We start from the raw sequence: 19857 nt of genomic DNA, 5'->3' as shown, positions 1-19857 counted from the left end.
TTGGGCCAAGGCACTGTAATAGGGACCAGAGTTATCCTCCAACTAAAAATTGGACAAAATATATGAAAAGTCACAGTTTCCACTGGACAATAGGCAGCACAGGACAGTAATCATTTAAAGAAGGAACAAACAGCAGGGCTTCTCAACCTCAGCATTATCGACATTGTGGACCAGGTAATTACTTGTTGAAGGGGGTAGTCCTGTGCATTGCAGGATGTTTAGCAGCATTCCTGGCCTCTACCCACTTGATGTCCATAACACCACCCAGGTTGTGCTAACAAAAAATGTCTCCATTAAAAAAAAAAAATGGGGAGATTGGAACTCTTATGACTGCTGGTGGGAATGCAAAATGATCAACCATTTTGGAAAATGATATGGCTTTCCCTTAAAAAGCTAGAAATAGAAATATCATACGATCCAGCAATCCCATTCCTAGCAATATACCCTATCACACCCATGTTCACTGCAGTATTATTCACAAAAGCAAAAAGACAGAAACAACCTAAGTGACCATCAACAGATGAACGGATAAACAAACCATGGTGCATACACACAATGGAATACCATGCAACAACAAAGAACAGTGATGAATCTGCAAAACACCTCACAACATAGATGAATCTGGAGGGCATTATGCTGAGTGAAATAAGTCAATCACAAAAAAACAAATACTGAATGAGACCACTATTATAAAAACTCATGAAAAGGGTTACACAGAGAAAGAAAAAGGGAGGGAAAGGGTAAGGAGGGAAAACACTAACTAGATATTAGGTAAGTGGTAACTTTGGTGAAGGGTAAGACGATACACAATACGGGGGAAGTCAGCACAACTTGACCAAGGCAAAGTCATAGAAGTTTCACAGACATCCAAACTCCTTGAAAGACCAAGCTACTGGACTGAGGGCTGGGGACCACGGTCTTGGGGGATATCTAGCTCAATTGGCATAACATAGTTTATAAAGAAAATGTTCTACATCTGACTGTGGTGAGTAGTGTCTGGTATCTTAAAAGCCCGTGAGGGGCCATCTAAGATACATCTACTAGTTCCATCCCAGCTGGGCCAAAGGAGAATGAAGAAAACCAAAGACACAAAGGACTAATGGGCCACAACTACCACAACCTCCATCACACTGAGCCTTGAACAACTAGATGGTGCCCAGCTACCACCACCTACTTACTGCTCTGAGAAGGATCACAACAGAGGATCCTGGACACAGAGGGAGAAAAATGTATAACAAAATTCAAATTCACACCCAAAAAAAGGCCAGACTTGGTGGTCTGACAGAGACTAAAGAAACCCCGAGGCCCCAGACACCCTTTTGACTCAGTACTGAAGTCTCTCCCGAGGTTCACCTTTCAACCAAAGACTAGACACATCTGTAGGACAAACAATAACACACATGAGGAACGTGCTTTGCAGTTCAATTATGTGTACAAAACTAAACGCACACACTAGCCCAAAAGCAAATACGAGAGGGCAGGAAGGAACAAGAAAACTGGACAAATAGAAACAGGGAACTAGTGGTGGAGGAGGGGAGAATGTTGACACATCACAGGGTTGACCGCTAATGTCACAAAATGATTTGTGTATTAATTATTTAATCAGAAACTAATTTGCTCTGTAAACTTTCACCTAAAGCACAATTAAAAAAAGAAAAATGTCTCCAGACATTGCTAAACGTCCCTGGAGGGATAGGAGAGCAGAGGGATTGCCTCTGATTAAGAACCACTGTCCTACTGTGATGAGCTCATAGTCAATTAGTTCCAACCTAAGTCTCAGAGTTTCCACACAAATTCTTAGTTCACCATCCTCAAATACGGTCAGACAACCAAAGATCACCAGACATCTGAGAAATGACTATAAAATGAAGAATAGAGAAAAGCAACTTGGAAGAAACAGAGTACAAATGAAAAGGGAATTTTTAAAAGCATTATCAATATCCTCTGTGTTTCAGAAAATATTAATTACATACAAAAAAAAACAAGAAAAGGAGTGTCCATGAGAGGATTTTAAAATAAAACAACATTCAGAGAATAAAAAAGAGCTTTCGAAAATTAAAAAAGTTACACAAAAGAAGGCTTAAATAGAAGATAAAGTTAAGAAAATTTCCCAGAATGAAGAAAAAGAAAGACACAAGGGAAAGATTAGTCCAAAAGACTAATGGACCACTATCACCACAGCCTCCACCAGACTGAGTCCAGCACAACTAGATGGTGCCTGGCTACCACCACTGACTGCTCTGACAGGGAGAGAGGGTCCTGAACAGAAACGGAGAAAAATGTAGAACAAAATTCTAACTCAAACAAAAGAAGACCGAACTTACTGGCCTGACAGACTTGAGAAATCGCGAGTATGGACCCCCAACATCCTTTTAACTCAGTACTGAAGTCACTCCTGAGGTTCATCCTTCAGCCAAAGATTAGACAGGCCCATAAAAACAAATGAGACTAAATGTGTACACCAGCCCAGGGGCAAGGAGGAGAAGGCAGGAGGGGTCAGGAAAGCTGGTAATGAGGAACCCAAGCTCAAAAAGGGAAGAGTGTTGACATGTCCTGGGGCTGGCAACCAATGTCACAAAACAATATGTGTATTAATTGTTTAATGAGACACTAATTTGCTCTGTAAACCTTCATCTAAAACACAATAAAAAAACTCACAGAGAATTAATTATGGAGTTGTCTGGGAGAAGAAGGACTAGCATCAACTATATTTCAGAGAAATGGAAACTGCAGTAGCTTTATTCTAATCTTTTACCTCTCTACATAGAAAATAGATGCCTTTAACCCACTACGGGAAACCCTGGTGGCGTAGTGGTTAAGTGCTATCGCTGCTAACCAAAAGGTCAACAATTTGAATCCACCAGGTGCTCCTTGGAAACTCTATGGGGCACTTCTGCTCTGTCCTATAGAGTTGCTATGAGTCTGAATCAACTCAACCACAACAGGTTTTTCCTTAACCCACTACAAGTGTGGCCTAAGCAAAGCAAACTGCATTCTAACTATTTAGTGTTAGCTGTCCTTGAGTCAGCTCTGACTCATGGAAACTTTCTGTGTAACAGAATGAAACACTGTAAAAAAAAAGAAAGAAAGAAAGAAAATCTCCCAGAAAGCAAAACAAAAAGGAAAATGGTAGAAAACAGTAGAAAAATGACTTTTTTAAAAAAGATGGAGAACCAGTCCAGGGCATCAAATATCCAAATAATAAGAGTTAGAGAAACACTGAGCTTGTGTTAAAGGCAAAGGAAAAATTCAAGAATGGTAATGGTCGAACAACATGCTGAACAACACATTTAATGTCAATGAACTGTATAAATGAAGATTGTTGAAACTGCAAATGTTTTGTTACCTATATATTTACCACAATAAAAAAGAGAGAGAAGAGAGAAAATAGAGGGAAAAAAATCATCGATAATTGCTTTTAAATTTCAAAGAACTAATGGACACTGAACTCAGCCCAACAGTTGCAAAAAATATATATATCAAGGTACATCATTATGAAATTTTGGACCACTAGATACAACTAAAATATCCTCTAAGTTTCCAAAGGGAAAAATCAGGGTGAAAAACCAGGATAGCTTTGGACTTCAACAGCAACACTGAAAGCTAGAAAAATTCAAAATTCTAAGAGAAAATTATTTCCGATCTAGAATTTTATACCCAACCAAACTATGAATCAGAATAAAGACAATTTCAAGATGTTCAAGGTTTCAAAAGTTGTTGCCCAAAAACTTTTTCTCAATAAGCTTCTAGATAATGTGCTTCACACTAAAATAAGGAAATTTTAAAGAGAGAGAGAGAGAAAGACACAGGGCAAAGGAAACTGGAGCTCTGATACAGGATGGAAATAAAAAAAAGTCTCCAGAATGCTTATGAACCAAGATCACAGGTGATAACTGCTCATAAGGTGCGGAGAGCAACAAATCCATATTGGAGATTATAAGAAGTATCTAAGGGAGAATTCTTCAAGAAGACAAAACTGACAGAATACCTGGTGTATCCAAACTTATGGAGAGGATATCTAGACAGGGTTTGTGGTGGGCAGAATTTGGGCCTGGATTAGTAATAAAAATACTTTTTAAAAACAAGCAAATAAATAATATAAGACAATTATTAACTCAAAGTGGGGAGAGGGTTGCACAGAAAAAGAAAGTAACCATAGATACTATATGGCTCAGCTGTGAATAGGGTTTATATAGACATATTAATAAAAACACTGAATAAAAATTAATCAAATTACCATATAACTATATTGGTAGTATAGGGTAGGTATATGAAAAGTATGTGGGCATCGTAGGAACATGGAAACTCAAACAGAGCTAAATCCTTATTTTTGATAGTAGGAAGTGTCTACCCAAAATTTAAAAATCAAGAAATAGCAATATAAAATACAGGACAGAATTTCAAATTCTCATAGAATCCAGATTTCCTGGACTCATGGAGGCTACATGAACCCCCGAAACTACTGCCCTGAGATAATCTTTAAATTGTAAACCAAAAATATCCCCTATAGTCTTCTTAAAACCAAACAATAGTTTAGCTTAACTAGGGGGCAGTGAGTTTATGTTAACGGAGAAGGAGCAACTCGGAAAAGGAGGGTGAGAATAGTTGCACAACTCAAAGAATGTAATCAATGTTACTGAACTGTACATGTAGAAACTGTTGAGTTGGTCTGTTCTGCTGAGTATATTCTCAAAAGCAAAAAAAATAAATAAATTATAAAAAAATAGAAATATAAACATGTTTAGAGTTATGAAGATAAATATCAAGGAATCAGCTAAAACATTTTAAATATTGGCCTCTAGAGATGCTGGGAGGAGGGTCACGCCAGAGGCTAAGACCTCTGCACCACCAGGGCTCCTTCATTGTATATAATCAATACTAATTAGGCATATTTAGATATTACATTAAATTGTTATCTTTTAGATTTAAAAATTAGGGTAAAGAGTTCAGAGAAGGCTTTCAAAACCCAGAAGATAAAGTCTATAAATTTGGGTTTAATTTAAAGACAATTTATTTATAAATAAAACTTGATATAGCAACAAGAGCTCACTTACAAACATCCTCATACTGTTGTTGTAGTTCATTCAACATAAATATAATACTTCCCATATCCACCATGTTGTTCCCTGTAATAGAAAGAATAAGTTTGAATACTGTCTTTACTTTTGAAAACATATATAGCTGCCATCTTATGCTAATATAAAGATAACACAGAAACATATGGAAGTAGGAACAGAAAGCCAGCTATCATGGGTCTGGACTGATATCTGGAATTGTGAATTAATAACTCTGCATACACCGAAACATAAGACTAAGGCCATATTTTTTTTTTCTCCTTGATTGAAAGGTTTCCCATCAAAAGAAACTAGTCCTATTTTAAAACCCTAAGCTAGATAGTCAGGATAACGTCTTATTCAATTAAAAAACACTTATTGAGAGTCTACTATAGGTAGTGTACTTCTCACACAATATTTAAATTATGTACTCATCTTCCTCATGTAATTATGAGCTCCTCAAGAAAAGAGGATGTGTCTTTCCTTTCTGCTTCCCCAATGCCTTGCAAAGTATCTATTTCATACCATATAAAATCCTGAATGAACAAAATAAACTACTGAAGGCCATAAAAATAGCATAATATCTACATTGTGAATAGCAGATAATCATTTACTTAGCACCTATGTGTCTGGCAGTCTAACAATTATAACTTCCTACCCCATTCCTGCCCATGCCCCTGTGTGAAACCATTCTGTTTCAGACCATGCATAAACGAGGATGGGTTCAGATGCAGTGACCCTGAACAATGTCATTCCAATTGTGCAGAGGCAGAAAAAGCTTTTTCTAATAGCTCTCGTATCCAAATGTTTGGCTTTGTTTGCCATCCAAGGTTAAAAAGACTGGAAGTTCACTTACCTACCTACAGTAATACTGGGTTTATTCATCAATCTATTCATAAGAAATCAACTGTTCAACACTATGCGTAAGTGAGGACTCTGAGAAAGATGCAGATTTTTAAAGTGTCTTCTGAGTCAAAGAAGGATTAAATTACATACAGTATATGTTTTATTCACTCTAATTCTTTAAAAATTGGTAACCTATGTCAGGTGTCCAGCCTTCAAATCACTGCAAAACAAGCATGTATTTGACCCAGTCAAAAAAGTGCTAGACCAAATTGGTGCCAGGTTATGTTCTGTTTAGGAACTGCTGCCTGTATTCTGGTTTCCTATTTCCTTGCTATTTATCCACATTCTGGTCTTAATTATGTTTCTAACATATACTATAGTTTTCTCCAGTGAATTCCTAGCACTCACAGTACACTGATTCCATATCTCAAGTTCTTAGATCATAGCTTAAGTGCAAAGGTCACTCAAGACTTCAGTCTTCAAGCTCTTGAATTTGACTGCAGAAAAGTATTCTGTAGGATCATAAATAGATTCTGGGAATACAATTGGGAAGGAGATAGTGTTTTACGTGTTCTTCACTTGGAAGATTCCCTCCTATGGACAAAAATCAAAAAAACCAAACCCATTGCATTCGAGTAGATTCCAACTCCTAACAACCCTATAGTACAGAGTAGAACTGCCCCACAGAGTTTCCAAGGAGCACCTGGTGGATTCAAACTGCCGACCTTTTGGTTAGCAGCCATATAGCTCTTAACCACTAGGCCACCAGGGTTTTCTCCTCCTATGGACAGATGTTCAAAATCAACTAATGAGAACGTGGTAGCCAGTCATTTCCACACATTGGCTACTCATGATCAAAACTTATTCCTTGCTTCTACACATTCTATAACAAGGCTATTGATATAACCAACTGTCATGGATTGAATTGTGTCCCAAAAAAATATGTGTATCAATTTGGCTGGGCCATGATTCCCAGTATTGTGTGATTGTCCACCATTTTGTCATCTGATGTGATTTTTCTATGTGTTGTAAATCCTGCCTAGATGATGTTAATGAGGGGAGATGGGCAACAGTTGTGTTGATGAGGCAGGACTCAATCTATGGGATTGGATTGTCTTGAGCCGGTTTCTTTTGGGATATAAAAGAGAAAAAGTGAGCAGAGAGACAGGAGGACCTCATACCACCAAGAAAGCAGTGCCAGAAGCAGAGCACATCCTTTGAACCTGTGGTTCCTGTGTGGAGAAGCTCCGAATCCAATGGAAGATTGATGAGAAGGACCTACCTCCAGGGCTGACAGAGAGAGAAAGTGTTCCCCTGGAGCTGACACCCTGAATTTGGACGTCTAGGCTACTTTACTGTGAAGAAATAAATTTCTCTTTGTTAAAGCTATCCACTTGTGATATTTCTGCTACAGCAAACTAGATAACTAAGATGCCAACTACTACTGATAATTTGCAGTTAATGGGAGTAAGCATTCTTAACAGCATAACAAGCAACTATACACTATTGTCCCAAAGTTCTATGGCTATTGTTGTTGTTGTTAGCTGCCCTCGAGTCTGCCCCAACTCATGGTGACCTTATGTATGGCTCCAGGTCCCATGCCATCCACATAGTCACTGGTATGTTTGAGCCCACTGTGGTGGCTATTGTGTCGATCCATCTCATTGAGGATTTCCCTCATTTTTGTTGGTCCTCTGCTTTACCAAACATGATGTCCTTTTCTAGGAATTGTTCCTTCCTAATGACACAACTAACATAAGCAAGACAAAGTCTCACCATCCTCAATTCTAAGGAGCATTCTGGCTATATTTCTTCTAAGACTGATTTATTCATTCTTCTGGCAGTCTATCGTATATTCAATATTCTTCACCACAATTCAAATGCAGCAATTCTCCTTCTGCCTCCCTTTTTCATTTTCCAGTTTTCACATGCATATGAGACAACTGAAAAAACCATGACTATTCTCTACTAATTGCTAGCCCTCCACCCACTCTTTGGTTTCCTCAATCCTCCTCCTCCAGCTGCCAGTGAGCTTAACTGTAATCCAAATTCCTGTCATTTTCTTATGTATTGCACTTCATTTTTTGTTTAGTCTAGGTTTTTCCCAGTAGACTTTGACTCTGATAATTAAATGTATCTATCAAGATGATTTTCCTAGTCAACAGACAAGGGCCTTCTTTATGAGGAATTTTGCCTCAAATTGCAGCAAGCTTATTGATATGACAAAATGAAGAACATCCTGTTTTCCCTGACTAGAAGAGGTGGGGTAGGGTAGGGAGTGGGAATTATTAATTCATTCAACAAATATTTATTGAGCAGTTAATATGTGCCATATCATCCTGTTTTCCCTGACTAGAGGTAGTGGGGATGGGGTTGTTGTTGTTGTTAGGTGCCATAGAGTCATTTCCAACTCATAGCAACCCTATGTACAACAGAACAAAACACTGCCCAGTCCTGCACCATCCTCATAATTGTAATGCTTCAGCCCATTGTTGCAGCCACTGTGTCAATCCATCTTGTTGAGGGGTAAGGGGTGAAATTATTAATTCAGTCAACAAATATTTACAGAGCAGTTAATAGGCACAGGATACAATATTGAGCAAAAACAGACTTCAGATGCTTCCTTTCATCCCTCTCACAACAAAGACCCAAAATAACAAGTGAATCAGTTATATATGACAATCTAGGAAGCCTAGACAAAGCTGAAGAATCAGACTGAGCAGCAGATGGAAGGGAGACAATTTAAAAGCAGTAGAGAAGTACAGCTCACAAGGTCGCCAGTGCCCTACTAGCTGAGTATGTACAACACACATGGGCTGAGGCAAGCAGTATAGTTCAAAGACGAGCCTCACCACATCAGGGGCAGCCAAGCAGCAGCAAATGTGCACACACCTCAAGAACCAAATAGGAGTGACACCAGACCTGCAAAAGTTAAGTGCAAGATTCTAATCTACTGCACAGAAGCAAATAACCTCTGCCCCTCCCACGGTTTCACAGCAGAGAAGCACTTCCTTCCCCTTACCCACCCCCTACCCCTACTCTGCTCCAACTCCAGCCCCACAGTATTAAAAAATTCCATGCCCCCTAAGCCAGGAACTCAGGGCTGGTCAGAAGGCTCTGCCCCTTCGCCCACCCACTGGTAGAAGGGGTCCACAGACTTGCAGTGCCCTTCACCCCTGCCCAGACCTTTGTGGGCCAATTCAACACCACATGCTCTCATTAGCATAAAACAGCACCTGAAGCCCATTTTCAAGTGCAGCGGGGAAGGGAGAGTTGCAGATACATGACATTTGACATCGCCCTGCCCCCTAAGCAGGGGGTTCACCCACCCACCCCAGGGCCTGAGGGCTGGTGGTACCACCCACTTCATCTAGTCACCCATGACAGGGGTCTGAGAATTAGTAGTGTCTCCCAGTCCCTCCAGCAAACAGCACTGAGTGCCCAAGAACCAGTTGAAATACACTTCCACTACATGCTCTAGGGGATAGGTACACGTCTTCCACTCACACATGTGGGGATAGCCATCAACCTTGCTCCATACATAGCCCCCCACTGCAGCCAGATATCTGTCCCTGCTCTGAACACCCCTATGCAGCCCCGCCCACCTAGGGACTATAGGTAGAGCCTGCATCACACCCTCAGTGACCAATGACTTGGACACCTGTGCCACACCCCCACAAGAAAAGTCAACAGACTTCTGGGCTCATACACTTAGTAGCTGCTCTGACCACCTGGAAACAGGACATAAGAACTTCAAAAATGCCAACAATCAAAATACCTCACACACCCAGCCTACTTGGGCATATCAAAACAAAACAAAAAGTCAGGACACAGTAAACAAACATACAGTAAATAAATAAATAAGTCTAATAATTTTTTGATGTCTCAAAGATAACAGTCATATAAATAAGTCACACAAATAAGCAGGTCGATGGCTCCACCGAGCAACCAAGATACAGAATAAGGAAACCTTCCAGAGGAAGATAAGGCAAAGGAACTACCTGAGAAAGAACTTAAAGGACTAACATACAGAGCTCTACAAGAGATCAGGAAGGAGATCAGGCAAAACTCTGACCAAGCCAAAAAACACATAGGCAAATTAATAGAGCAATTCAGGAAAACAATGCAAGAACAAAACAAAATTAACAGGCTGCTAGAAGCCATACAGAGATAGCAACTAGAAATCTAAAAGACTAACAATAAAATTTCAGAATTAGACAACTCAATAGAAGGGCATAGGAACAGAACTGAGACAATGGAAGTCAGAATTAGTGAGATTGAAGATAAATCCCTTGACACCAATTTTTTTGAGGAAAAATCAGAAAAAAAAATTCTGAAAGCCTAAGAATTTATGTGGGACACTATCAAGAGGAAAAACCTACACATGATCAGAGTACCAGAACAGGGGAGGATAACAGAAAACACAGAGAGAATTATTGAAGATTTGCTGGCAGAAAACTTCTCCAATATGATAAACAAGAAGATATCTACCCAAGAAGCTCAGTGAACCTCATACAGGGTAGACCCCAAAAGAAAGTCAACAAGACATATCATAATGAAAGTTGCCAAAACCAAAGATAAAGATAGAATCTTGAGAGCAGCTAGTGATAAGCAAAAAGTCGCCTACAAAGGAGAATCAATAAGACTAAGCTCTGACTACTCGGCAGAACCATGCAGGCAAGTAAGCAATGGGATGACATATATAAAGCATTGAAGAAAAAAATGGCCAGCCAAGAATTATATGTCCAGCCTAACTGTCTCTCAAATATGATGGTGAAATTAGGTCATTTTCAGATAAACAGAAGTTAAGAGAATTTGCAAAAACAAACAAAAATTACAAGAAATATTAAATGGAGTCCTCCAATTAGAGAACTAAAAACATCAGACAACAATCCAAACTAGTACAGATCAACCAGTTATCAACCCAGATAGGGAATTCACAAAAATAAATCAAAGCTAAAACACTGAAAATAGGGAACCAGAGATGTCAATATGTAAACAATGACAATGTCAAAACAAAAAAGAGGGAATAAACAGTTTACTCATAAAACATACATACAGACAAGAAGTTAAGGCAATATCAAGAAATAAAAGAGTGGCTTAAACTTAGAAAAATGGAGGTAAATTTCAAGGAAACCACAAAGGAAGCTAACAAACCTATCCATCAAAATAAAAAAGAAGAAAAACATAAAGACTCAGCAAACACAAAATCAACAATAATGAAAAAGATGAAAAGAAAATATATAAAGAAAAAGAACTCAGCACAAAAAAATTAAGCAGAATAAAGAAACTGTCAACATCACACACAAAAAAAAATTACGTCAAAATGACAGGAGTAAACGCATACCTATCAATAATTATACTGAATATAAATGGCCTAAATGTGCTCATAAAGAGACAAAGAGTGGCAGAATGGATTAAAAAAACACAATCCATTTATATGCTGTCTACAAGATACACACATTAGACATGAAGACATAAACTAAAACTCAAAGGATGGGAAAAAAATATATAAAGCAAAAAACAACCAAATAAGAGCAGGAGCAGCAATATTAATCTCCGATAAAAAAGACTTTAAAGCAAAATGCACCACAAAGGATAAGGAAGGACACTATATAATGATTAAAGAGTCAATACACCAAGAGGACATAACCATAATAAATATATATGTGCCCAATGACAAGGCTCCAAAGTACATGAAACAAACTCTAACAGCACTGAAAAGAGAAATAGACAGCTCCACGATAATAGTAGAAGACTTCAACATACCACTTTTGGTGAAGAACAGAACATTTAGAAAGAAACTCAATAAAGATATGGGAGATCTAAATGCCACAATCAATCAACTTAACCTCATAAACATACACAGAACACTCCATCCAACAGCAGCAAAGTACACATTCTTTTCCAACGCACATGGAACATTCTTCAGAATAGACCACAAAGCAAGCCTTAACAGAATCCAAAACACTGAAATAATACAAAGCATCTTTTCTGATCATAATGCCAAAAAAGTAGAAATCGGTAACGCAAACAACAAGGAAAAAAAAATCAAATATATGAAAACTGAACAACACCTAGCTTCAAAACTACTGTGTTGTAGAAGAAATCAAGGATGGAATAAAGAAATTAATAGAATCAAATGAGAATGAAAACACATTTTACCATAACCTTTGGGACACAGCAAAAGCACTGCTTAAGGGTCAGTTTATAGCAATAAATGCCCACATCCAAAAAGAAGAAAGGGCCACAACCAAAACATTAACCCTACAACTCAAACAGAAAAAGAGCAGCAAAAGAAGCCCTCAGGCACCAAAAAATAAAAAAAGGAGATAATAAAGATGAGAGCAGAAATAAATGAAATAGAGAATACAAAAACAATTGAAAGAGTCAACGAGACCAAAAGCTGGTTCTTTGAAAAGATCAACAAAGTTGACAAACCACTGGCCAAGCTGACAAAAGAAAAACAGAGAGGAAGCAAATAACCCGAATAAGAAATGGGATGGACGGTATCACAACAGACCCAACTTAAATAAAAAGGATCATAACAGAATACTAAAGAATTGCCCTCCAACAAATTTGAAAATGTAGAGGAAATGGACAAATTTCTAGAAACACACTACCTATCTTAACTAACAAAAACTGAGGTAGAAAAACTAAATAAACCCATAATAAAAGAAGAGATTCAAGAGGTAATTAAAAAAAAGTCCTGTCCCAGATGACTTCACTGGAGAATTCTACCAAACTTGCAGAGAAGAGTTAATACCAGTACTACTAAACGTATTTCAGAGCATAGAAAAAGAAGGAATGCTCCCGAACTCATTCCATGAAGCCAGCATAACCCTGATACCAAAGCCAGGCAAAGATACCACAAAAAAAGAAAACTACAGACCAATATTCCTCATGAACATAGACGCAAAAATTCTTAACAAAATTCTAGCCAATAGAATTCAACAACATATCAAAAAAATAATTCATCATGACCAAGGGGGATTCATACCAGGTATGCAGGGATGGTTCAACATTAGAAAATCAATCAACGTAATCCATCACATAAATAAAACAAAAGGACCACATGATCTTATCAATTGATGCAGAAAAGGCATTTGACAAAGTCCAACACCGTTCCTGGTAAAAACTCTCAGCAAAAGAGGAATAGAAGGGAAACTCCTCCACATAATAAAGGATATTTATACAAAGCCAATGGCCAACATCATCCTAAATGGAGAGACACTAACAACATTCCCTTTGAGAATGGGAACCAGACAAAGATGCCCTTTATCACCACTCTTATTCTACATTGTTCTGGCAGTCCTACCCACAGCAATAAGGCAACCAAAAGAAATAAAAAAAACAATGCCCTTTATCACCACTCTTATTCTACATTGTTCTGGCAGTTCTACCCACAGCAATAAGGCAACCAAAGGAAATAAAGAGCACTCAAATTGGTAAGGAAGAAGTAAAAGTATCCCCATTCATAGATGATATGATCTTATACACAGAAAACCTCAAAGAATCCACAAGAAAACTACTGGAACTAATAAAAAATTGCAGCAAAGTATCAGGACACAAGATAAGCATACAAAAATTGTTGGATTCCTCTACACCAACAAAAGAGAACTTTGAAAAAGAAATCACCAAATCAGTACCATTTACAATAGTCCCCAAGAAGATAAGATACTTAGGAATAAATCTAACCAGAGACATAAAAGACCTATACAAAGAAAACTACAAAACACTACTGCAAGAAACCAAAAAAGACCTACAGAAGTGGAAAAACATACCATGCTGATGGATAGGAAGACTCGACATTGTGAAAATGCCAGTTCTACCTGAAGCGATCTACAGATACAACATAAATACAATGGCATTTTCTAATGAAATGGGGAAAAAAATCACCAACTTCATATGGAAAGGGAAGAGGCGACAGATAAGTAAAGTATTACTGAAGAGGAAGAACAAAGTGAGAGGCCTCACGCTACCTGATTTTAGAACCTATTGAACTGCCATGGTAGTCAGAACAAGCCTGGTAATGGTACAACAACAGACACATAGACCAAGGGAACATAATTGAGAATCCAGACGTAAATCCATCCACCTATGAGCAGCTGATATTTGACAAAGGCCCAAAGTCTGTTTCATCTGTTAAAAAAAAAAAAATGAAACAGGACCCATACCTCACACCATACACAAAAACTAACTCAAAGTGGACCAAAGTCCTAAGTATAAAATCTGAAACGATAAAGATCATGGAAGAAAAAACAGTGTCAATGCTAGGAGCTCTAATACATGGCATAAATAGTATACAAACCATAACAAACAACGTACAAACACCAGAAGAGAAATTAGGTAACTCGGAGCTCCTAAAAATCAAACACTTACACTCATCAAAAGACTTCACCAGAAGAAGAGAAGCTACAGACTGGGAAAAAATTTCTGGCTACAACATATCCCATAATCTCTAAAATCTACAAAATACTGAAACACCTCAACAACAAAAAGACAAATAATCCACTTAAAAAATGGGCAAAGGATAGAAACAGACACTTCACCAAAGAAGAGATTCAGGAGGCTAACAGGCGTATGAGGAAATGCTCACGATTATTAGTCACTAAAAAAATGCAAATCAAAACTACAGTGAGATACCATCTCACCCCAACAAGGCTGGCACTAATCCAAAAAATCACAAAATAACAAATGTTGGAGAGGTTGTAGGAAGATCGGAACTCTTAAGCGCTGCTGGTGGGAATGTAAAATGCTACAACCACTTTGGAAAATGTTTTGGCACTTGCTTAAAAAGCTAGAAATAGGAATACCACACAATCCAGCAATCCCACTTCTAGGAATATACTTGAGAGAAATAAGGGCTACCACACAAACAGACATAGGCACACCCATGTTCACTGCAGCACTATTCACAACAGCAAAAACATGGAAACAACCTGAATTCCCATCAACAAATGAATGAATAAACAAATTATGGTACATACACACACTGGAATGCTATGCAACAATAAAGAACAATGATGAATCCTCAAAACATCTCACAAAATGGCTGAATCTGGAGGGCATTACGCTGATAGAAATTAGTCAGTCACAAAAGGACAAATATTATATGAGATCACTATTATAAGAACTCAAGAAACGGTCTAAACACAGAAAAAAGCATTCTTTGATGGTTATGAGGGTGGGGAGGGAGGAGGATGGGAAATCACTAACTAGATAGTAGACAAGGGTCAACTTCAGTAAAGGGAAGGGCAACACACAATACAAGGGAAGTCAGCACAACTGGACCAAAGCAAAAGCTAAGAAGTTTCCTAGACACATCCAAACACTTTGAGGGACAAAGCAGCTGGGGCTGGGGGCTGGGGACCATAGTTTTGGGGTACATCTAGGTCAACTGGCATAGCATAGTTTATAAAGAAAATGTTCTACCTTCCACTTTGGTGAATAGCATCTGGGGTCTTAAAAGCTTGCAAGCAGCCATCTAAGATACATCTATCGGTCCCATCCCACTCTAAGCAAAGGAGAATGAAGAAAACCAAAGACACAAGGAAAATACTAGCCCAAATGGCTAAAGGACCAAACGAACCAGAAACTCCACCAGCCTGAGACCAGAAGAACTAGACGGTACCCAACTACCATCCATCACCGCCCTGACAGGGAACAATACAACAGGCAGTCCCAGACAGAGCAGGAGAAAAATGTAGAATAGGATTTAAATTCACATAAAAAGATCAGATGCAATGGTCTGAAAGAAACAGGAGGAATCCCCGAAACTATGGCCCCCAAATGCTCTGTTTCCCCAGAACTGAAACCCACTCTTCAGGCAAAGATTAGAGAGGACTATAAAACAAAAAATAATACATGTCAAATTCTAGTAAAAAAGACCAGACTTAATGGTCTGACTGAGACTGGAGAAACACCAGAAAACATGGTCCCCAGACCCTCTGTTAACCCAGAACTAAAACCATTCCCAAAGCCAACTCTTCAGACAAAGAATAGACTGGATTATTGCTGTGTTGCTGATAGGACTTGGTTCCGACTCATAGCGACCCTATGCACAACAGAACGAAACACTGCCCGGTCCTGCGCCATCCTTAAAACTGTTGTTATGCTTAAGCTCACTGTTGCAGCCACTGTGTCAATCCACCTCATTGAGGGTCTTCCTCTTTTCCGCTGACCCTGTACTCTGCCAAGCATGATATCCTTCTCCAGGGACTGATCTCTCCTGACAACATGTTCAAAGTACTATAAGACATAAAATACTTGTGAAGAATGTGCTTCTTAGTTCAAGTAGATATATGAGACTAAACAGGCAGCTCCCATCCAGAGGCGAGATGAGGAGGCAGAAAGGGATAGAAGCTGGTCGAATGGACACGGGAAATCCGGGATGGAAAGGAAGAATACGCAGTCACATTATAGGGATAGCAGCTAAATAATAATAACGCACATGAGGAACGTGCTTCTTAGTTCAATCAGATATTTAAGACCAAATGGGCAGCTCCTGTCCAAAAACAGGATGAGAAGGCAGGAAGGGACAGGAACTGGTTGAATGGACACAGGGAACTAGAGATGTACAAGGGGAGTGTGCTCTCACATTGTGGGGATTGTAACCAATGTCACAAAACAATACGTGTACAAATTTTTAACTAAGAGATCATCTTTATCTGTAAACTTGTACCTAAAGCACAATAAAAAAAAAAAAAAGACAAGCTATCTGCTCTCCTGGTGTTTAGTCTTATTTAAGATACAGATCTTAATCAAAAATAGAAATTGCAAGTGTGATTAGAGCTACAAGAATATATAACAGGGAAAGTTAACTTAGAGAGGTCAGGAAAGCATCCCTGAAGAATAGACAGCTGAGTTTAGATCTAAAGTATAAGGAGGAGTTAACTAGGAGGAAAGGAATGTTCCAGGAAGAGAAAAGAACATATGAAATGACCGTGAGACAGAAGCAAACATGGTATATAGCTGAAACTCTAAGAAGGAACAGAGAGCAAAAGAAAATGTGGTCTGATATGAAGCTGAAGATGTGAATAAGCCACATAAAGTAGTTCTCTATCCCAAGAGCTATTAGGTTTTATGCAAGGAGGGTAACAAAATCAGATTTATGATATGAAAAGATCATTCTGGCTGCAGCATAAAGAGGTTTAAGAACGGATTTGGGCAGATCAGTTAGGATGACTGCGGTAGTCCTAAAGAAATACTTAGAATAACTTGGACTAAGGTAGTAATGGAAGCTACAGAAAGAAATACAAAGGTTTAAGAGATACCTAGGAGTTTAAACTAATGTTGTTGTTGTTGTTAGGTGCCGTCAAGTTGGTCCCAATTCATAGTGATCCTATGCACAACAGAACCAAACACTGCCCAGGCCTGCGCCATCCTCACAATCTTTGCTATGCTTGAGCCCACGGTTGCAGCCACCGTGTCAATCTATCTTGTTGAGGATCTTCCTTTTTTTCATTGACCCTCTACTTCACCAAGCATGATGTTCTTCTCCAGGGACTAGTCCCTCCTGATAACATGCCCAAAGCACATGAGATGAAGTCTCGCCATTCTTGCTTCTAAGGAGCATTCTGGCTGTACTTCTTCCAAGACGGATTTGTTCATTCTTCAGGCAGTCCATGGTATGTTCAACATTAAAATAATAGGACTTCATAATGATTGCATGAGGAGAAGAGAAAAAGAGTTTTCAAGGATGGCTCAGGTTTCTGCCTCCTACTTCTTGAGTCTGTTCTATGTGCCATGCACTGTGACAGATGCTTGTGTTTAACTCCTACAACAATCCTATGAAATCAGTATCATTTCTCCAGTCTACCTCTCCAAATAAAGTAGGATACCTGGAGGCTCAGACCAGAATTCCATGAGGCAAAAAGCAAGATATTACAGTGGTTTTACGTAAGATTTCTGTTGCTCCTGGTAGAGTGCCCTAAGGACTATTTAATAGTATGGTTTGAGATTAGTCTTTAAAATCTCTGTTTTACAGACATCTATCTTCATTCCCCAGTACATTCCTCTGCTCATGTTTACTACCCCAGAGTCTACCATAAATCATCATCTAGTAGAATGACATGTAGCCTGGTTCTATCTCCAGGCTACATTTCAACAAGAAAAGGCCCACTACTATGAAGCCAGCACTAACAAATGACAAAAAACAGTGGGAGCCCACTGGAAAAGATGCCATGTCTGGTTATTTTTCCGTCACATTTACACAAACTGTCCCCTCGGTCTACAATGTCTTTCTCATTCTTCACTACCACCTTCAAAAACTTAATCCCCCCTACTAGTCCTTGAAGGGAGCCCTGCTGGCACAGTAGTTCAGAGCTACAGCTGCTAACCAAAAGGTCAGTAGTTCAAATCCACCAGCTGCTCCTTGGAAATCTTACGGGGCAGGTCTACCCTGTCCTATAGGGTTGCTATGAGTGAGAATTGACTCTATGGCAATGCATTAGGTTATTTTAGTTTGATCCTTGAAGATTTAGTTCAACATTACCTCCTCTGATAATCCTTCCCTAGTGACTCTAATATGCACTAGCAGTGTATTATTATAATATAGTTACTTACCACACATCATAATTTTAAGTTTACTCAACTCTTTCCCACCTTAGAATGTCAGATCCTTCAGAAAAAGGAGTGTGTTTTATTCATTTTTGTCACCTAATTCCAAACACAGTGGATATTAAGTGATTGACTATCTGACTCATTAAATGAATGAATCAATCAATCAATCAATTAATCACTCCATTATGATAAGACATTCCTTGGTCTCATTTAAGCATCTATTACTCACAAAACACTGAATATATTTACAACATATAAAGAAATCAACAATTTGCAGAGAGTAACGCAATAGCATAAGAAAATTTTCTAATCAGAGCTACATAATAAAATTGAGAATTCAAGAAATTTTAGGTCTCCTAATTTGTGGAGCCAGTGTTCTACATCACCACTAAGACAAGCAGTAGCTTCTAGAAAAGAGAGATAAGGCAAAAAAGAAATATATATTTTTCTTACACTTTAACCAAAATTACCAAAAAATAACAATTTTAGACATTTCTCGTTTCATTTTTCTATACTATCTCTTACCAGTAAGCAGTGCTGATGGCAAAAGGTGGGAATCAAGAGGGACAAGGAGAAGAAACAATCACAAAATTGATATCCAAAAAAGATATACATACACACACATATCAATTCAAATTACTCACTGTCAACAAAGGTATAGTTTATCATCTCTTGAACAGTCTCAGGGTCTACAAAGATATTCATACTACTTAAAACTGGAGCTAATTCATCAGCTGCAACTTGACCATGTTTTATTCTACAGAATATCTTCAAGGCATCCTGGAATGCTGCAAAACCATTTAACAAAGAAATAATTCTAACATGAGAATCAACAGCTTATCTTGGAGAACGAGCTGATTTTGTGTCAATAACATACTAGGGGAAAAAAAACTAACATAGGCATAGCATATTCTAAAAATTTACTTCCAGTTAGGCATTTGCCCAAATTCTGGCCATATTTCTAGTAGAAAAACTGATTTTTGTTATTATTACTACTAATATTATTTTACTAATAAAAATGTTATTACACGCCATCAAGTCAGTTCTGACTCATAGTAACTCTATAGAACAGAACAGAACTGCCCCATAGGGTTTCCAAGGAGCAGCTGGTGGATTCAAACTGCTGATCTTTTGGTTAGCAGTGATAGTTCTTAGCCACTGTAACACCACGGTTCCACTAACAAAAATAGCTGATGTTTATTGAGCACTGACTACGTGCCAGGCACATAGTATGGGTTATCTCATTCAATCATCATGTAAATCTTTGGTTAGGAATGCCAAGGAGGCAAAGAAGAACCAGGAGAAACCAGATATCACAGGAGTAAAACAAAATACCAAGTAGGAAGTAAGGAATCAAAAGAGAAAAAGCAAGCCAAGCATCATATCTGTATTG

At 38.4% G+C, this 19857-nt stretch overlaps 1 protein-coding gene across 1 annotated transcript in view; it reads right to left on the bottom strand.

The window, feature by feature from the left end:
* EFCAB3 (EF-hand calcium binding domain 3) overlaps positions 1–19857 on the bottom strand; it is a 573675-nt gene that overhangs the window by 515709 nt on the left and 38109 nt on the right. The window contains exons 9-10 of the mRNA XM_049861611.1: positions 19109–19252; positions 5055–5126 (exon numbers count right to left, since the gene is read on the bottom strand). Coding sequence (XP_049717568.1) covers positions 5055–5126; positions 19109–19252 — 216 coding nt within the window. The remainder of the gene's footprint in view (positions 1–5054; positions 5127–19108; positions 19253–19857) is intronic.

Source organism: Elephas maximus, chromosome 19, assembly GCF_024166365.1.
Source record: "Elephas maximus indicus isolate mEleMax1 chromosome 19, mEleMax1 primary haplotype, whole genome shotgun sequence".
NCBI lineage: Eukaryota > Metazoa > Chordata > Mammalia > Proboscidea > Elephantidae > Elephas > Elephas maximus.
This window is presented reverse-complemented; position numbering and strand designations above follow the sequence as displayed.